Raw genomic sequence first — 5,000 nt, 5'->3', positions numbered from 1 at the left:
CCTCTCCTATCCACTCTCCTGTCTCTCTCCTGTCCCTCTCCTCTCCTGTCCCTCTCCTCTCCTGTCCCTCTCCTGTCCCCGTCCTCTCCTGTCCCTCTCCTGTCTCTCTCCTGTCCCTCTCCTGTCCCTCTCCTATCCACTCTCTTGTCCCTCTCCTGTCCCTCTCCTCTCCCTCTCCTGTCCCCGTCCTCTCCTGTCCCTCTCCTGTCCCCGTCCTCTCCTGTCCCTCTCCTGTCTCTCTCCTGTCCCTCTCCTGTCCCTCTCCTATCCACTCTCCTGTCCCTCTCCTGTCCCCGTCCTCTCCTGTCCCTCTCCTGTCTCTCTCCTATCCACTCTCCTGTCCCTCTCCTATCCACTCTCCTGTCCCTCTCCTGTCCCCGTCCTCTCCTGTCCCTCTCCTGTCTCTCTCCTGTCTCTCTCCTATCCACTCTCCTGTCCCTCTCCTGTCCCCGTCCTCTCCTGTCCCTCTCCTGTCCCTCTCCTATCCACTCTCCTGTCCCTCTCCTGTCCCCGTCCTCTCCTGTCTCTCTCCTGTCTCTCTCCTATCCACTCTCCTGTCCCTCTCCTGTCCCCGTCCTCTCCTGTCCCTCTCCTGTCCCCGTCCTCTCCTGTCCCTCTCCTGTCTCTCTCCTGTCCACTCTCCTGTCTCTCTCCTGTCTCTCTCCTGTCTCTCTCCTGTCCCTCTCCTGTCCCTCTCCTGTCCCTCTCCTATCCACTCTCCTATCCACTCTCCTATCCACTCTCCTGTCTCCCCTCCTGTACCTCTCCTGTCAACTCTCCTGTCCCTCTCCTCTCCTGTCCCTCTCCTCTCCTGTCCCTCTCCTGTCCCTCTCCTCTCCTGTCCCTCTCCTATCCACTCTCCTGTCTCCCCTCCTGTCCCTCTCCTGTCAACTCTCCTGTCCCTCACCTGTCCCTCTCCTGTCCACTCTCCTATCCACTCTCCTATCCACTCTCCCGTCCCTCTCCTGTCCCTCTCCTGTCCACTCTCCTGTCCACTCTCCTGTCCCTCTCCTATCCACTCTCCTATCCACTCTCATGTCCACTCTCCTATCCACTCTCCTGTCCACTCTCCTATCCACTCTCCTGTCTCTCTCATGTCCACTCTCCTGTCACTCTCCTGTCCACTCACCTGTCCACTCTCCTGTCCACTCTCCTATCCACTCTCCTGTCCACTCTCCTGTCCACTCTCCTGTCCACTCTCCTATCCACTCTCCTATCCACTCTCCTGTCCACTCTCCTGTCCACTCTCCTATCCACTCTCCTGTCCACTCTCCTGTCCACTCTCCTATCCACTCTCCTCTCTCTCCTGTCTCTCCTGTCCACTCTCCTGTCACTCTCCTGTCCACTCTCCTGTCACTCTCCTGTCCACTCTCCTATCCACTCTCCTATCCACTCTCCTGTCTCTCTCATGTCCACTCTCCTGTCACTCTCCTGTCCACTCTCCTATCCACTCTCCTGTCCACTCTCCTATCCACTCTCCTGTCTCTCTCCTGTCACTCTCCTGTCTCTCTCCTGTCCCTCTCCTATCCACTCTCCTATCCACTCTCCTGTCACTCTCCTGTCCACTCTCATGTCCACTCTCCTATCCACTCTCCTGTCCACTCTCCTATCCACTCTCCTGTCTCTCTCCTGTCCACTCTCCTGTCACTCTCCTGTCCACTCTCCTATCCACTCTCCTGTCCACTCTCCTGTCCACTCTCCTGTCTCTCTCCTGTCCCTCTCCTGTTCACTCTCCTATCCACTCTCCTGTCTCTCTCCTGTCCACTCTCCTGTCCACTCTCCTATCCACTCTCCTGTCCACTCTCCTATCCACTCTCCTGTCCACTCTCCTATCCACTCTCCTGTCCACTCTCCTATCCACTCTCCTATCCACTCTCCTATCCACTCTCCTGTCCACTCTCCTATCCACTCTCCTGTCTCTCTCCTGTCTTTCTCCTGTCCACTCTCCTATCCACTCTCCTGTCCACTCTCCTATCCACTCTCCTGTCTCTCTCCTGTCTTTCTCCTGTCCACTCTCCTATCCACTCTCCTGTCCACTCTCCTGTCTCTCCTGTCCCTCTCCTATCTACTCTCCTATCCACTCTCCTGTCACTCTCCTGTCCACTCTCCTGTCCACTCTCCTATCCACTCTCCTGTCCACTCTCCTATCCACTCTCCTGTCCACTCTCCTATCCATTCTCCTGTCTCGCTCCTGTCCACTCTCCTGTCACTCTCCTGTTCACTCTCCTATCCATCTCCTGTCTCTCCTGTCCACTCTCCTGTCTCTCTCCGTCCCTCTCCGTCCCTCTCTATCCACTCTCCTGTCTTTCTCCTGTCCACTCTCCTATCCACTCTCCTATCCACTCTCCTGTCCACTCTCCTATCCACTCTCCTGTCTGTCTCCTGTCTTTCTCCTGTCCACTCTCCTATCCACTCTCCTGTCCACTCTCCTGTCTCTCCTGTCCCTCTCCTATCCACTCTCCTATCCACTCTCCTGTCACTCTCCTGTCCACTCTCCTGTCCACTCTCCTATCCACTCTCCTGTCCACTCTTCTATCCACTCTCCTGTCCACTCTCCTATCCATTCTCCTGTCTCTCTCCTGTCCACTCTCCTGTCACTCTCCTGTTCACTCTCCTATCCACTCTCCTGTCTCTCTCCTGTCCACTCTCCTGTCTCTCTCCCGTCCCTCTCCCGTCCCTCTCCTATCCACTCTCCTGTCTCTCTCCCGTCCCTCTCCCGTCCCTCTCCTATCCACTCTCCTGTCCTTCTCCTGTCTCTCTCCTGTCTCTCTCCCGTCCCTCTCCTGTCCACTCTCCTGTCCTTCTCCTGTCTCTCTCCTGTCCACTCTCCTGTCTCTCTCATGTCCACTCTCCTGTCACTCTCCTGTCCACTCACCTGTCCACTCTCCTGTCCACTCTCCTATCCACTCTCCTGTCCACCCTCCTGTCCACTCTCCTGTCCACTCTCCTATCCACTCTCCTATCCACTCTCCTATCCACTCTCCTGTCCACTCTCCTGTCCACTCTCCTGTCCACTCTCCTATCCACTCTCCTGTCCACTCTCCTGTCCACTCTCCTATCCACTCTCCTCTCTCTCCTGTCTCTCCTGTCCACTCTCCTGTCACTCTCCTGTCCACTCTCCTGTCACTCTCCTGTCCACTCTCCTATCCACTCTCCTATCCACTCTCCTGTCCACTCTCCTGTCACTCTCCTGTCTCTCTCCTGTCCCTCTCCTATCCACTCTCCTATCCACTCTCCTGTCACTCTCCTGTCCACTCTCATGTCCACTCTCCTATCCACTCTCCTGTCCACTCTCCTATCCACTCTCCTGTCTCTCTCCTGTCCACTCTCCTATCCACTCTCCTGTCCACTCTCCTGTCTCTCTCCTGTCCCTCTCCTGTTCACTCTCCTATCCACTCTCCTGTCTCTCTCCTGTCCACTCTCCTGTCCACTCTCCTATCCACTCTCCTGTCCACTCTCCTATCCACTCTCCTGTCCACTCTCCTATCCACTCTCCTGTCCACTCTCCTATCCACTCTCCTATCCACTCTCCTATCCACTCTCCTGTCCACTCTCCTATCCACTCTCCTGTCTCTCTCCTGTCTTTCTCCTGTCCACTCTCCTATCCACTCTCCTGTCCACTCTCCTATCCACTCTCCTGTCTCTCTCCTGTCTTTCTCCTGTCCACTCTCCTATCCACTCTCCTGTCCACTCTCCTGTCTCTCCTGTCCCTCTCCTATCTACTCTCCTATCCACTCTCCTGTCACTCTCCTGTCCACTCTCCTGTCCACTCTCCTATCCACTCTCCTGTCCACTCTCCTATCCACTCTCCTGTCCACTCTCCTATCCATTCTCCTGTCTCGCTCCTGTCCACTCTCCTGTCACTCTCCTGTTCACTCTCCTATCCACTCTCCTGTCTCTCTCCTGTCCACTCTCCTGTCTCTCTCCCGTCCCTCTCCCGTCCCTCTCCTATCCACTCTCCTGTCTTTCTCCTGTCCACTCTCCTATCCACTCTCCTATCCACTCTCCTGTCCACTCTCCTATCCACTCTCCTGTCTGTCTCCTGTCTTTCTCCTGTCCACTCTCCTATCCACTCTCCTGTCCACTCTCCTGTCTCTCCTGTCCCTCTCCTATCCACTCTCCTATCCACTCTCCTGTCACTCTCCTGTCCACTCTCCTGTCCACTCTCCTATCCACTCTCCTGTCCACTCTTCTATCCACTCTCCTGTCCACTCTCCTATCCATTCTCCTGTCTCTCTCCTGTCCACTCTCCTGTCACTCTCCTGTTCACTCTCCTATCCACTCTCCTGTCTCTCTCCTGTCCACTCTCCTGTCTCTCTCCCGTCCCTCTCCCGTCCCTCTCCTATCCACTCTCCTGTCTCTCTCCCGTCCCTCTCCTATCCACTCTCCTGTCCTTCTCCTGTCTCTCTCCTGTCTCTCTCCCGTCCCTCTCCTGTCCACTCTCCTGTCCTTCTCCTGTCTCTCTCCTGTCACTCTCCTGTCTCCCCTCCTATCCACTCTCCTGTCTCTCTCCCGTCCCTCTCCCGTCCCTCTCCTATCCACTCTTCTGTCCCTCTCCTGTCCCTCTCCTGTCTCTCTCCCGTCCCTCTCCCGTCCCTCTCCTGTCCACTCTCCTGTCCTCCTGTCTCTCTCCTGTCACTCTCCTGTCTCCCCTCCTGTCCACTCTCCTGTCTCTCTCCCGTCCCTCTCCCGTCCCTCTCCTATCCACTCTTCTGTCCCTCTCCTGTCCCTCTCCTGTCTCTCTCCCATCCCTCTCCCGTCCCTCTCCTGTCCCTCTCCTGTCTCTCTCCTGTCACTCTCCTGTCACTCTCCTGTCTCCCCTCCTATCCACTCTCCTGTCCATCTCCTTCCCAGGTACAGAGGACTACCGTAGCAGACTGAGTGGAGAGTGTTTCCAGGACCTGGTGTGTCCAGAGAAGTGTCGCTGTGAGGGCACCGTGGTGGACTGCTCCAACCTCAAACTGACCAAACTGCCTCCACACCTCCCCGAGCACACCACA

The 5,000-nt window shown here is 56.4% G+C and overlaps 1 protein-coding gene across 2 annotated transcripts in view; it reads left to right on the top strand.

Annotated features, from left to right (window-relative positions):
- The window catches only part of LOC118375671 (slit homolog 3 protein-like), a 501,749-nt gene that overhangs the window by 354,992 nt on the left and 141,757 nt on the right, over window positions 1-5,000 (top strand). The window contains exon 16 of one of the 2 annotated variants that reach the window (XM_052488085.1): window positions 4,855-5,000. This exon is cut by the window's right edge and continues 5 nt beyond it. In XM_052488085.1, the coding sequence (XP_052344045.1) occupies window positions 4,855-5,000 (146 nt within the window). Of the gene's footprint in view, window positions 1-2,704 lie in introns of those variants that run through there. The other variant, XM_052488084.1, reaches the window with a different exon arrangement.

Source organism: Oncorhynchus keta, chromosome 30 (assembly GCF_023373465.1).
Source record: "Oncorhynchus keta strain PuntledgeMale-10-30-2019 chromosome 30, Oket_V2, whole genome shotgun sequence".
Classification (NCBI taxonomy): domain Eukaryota; kingdom Metazoa; phylum Chordata; class Actinopteri; order Salmoniformes; family Salmonidae; genus Oncorhynchus; species Oncorhynchus keta.
This window is presented reverse-complemented; position numbering and strand designations above follow the sequence as displayed.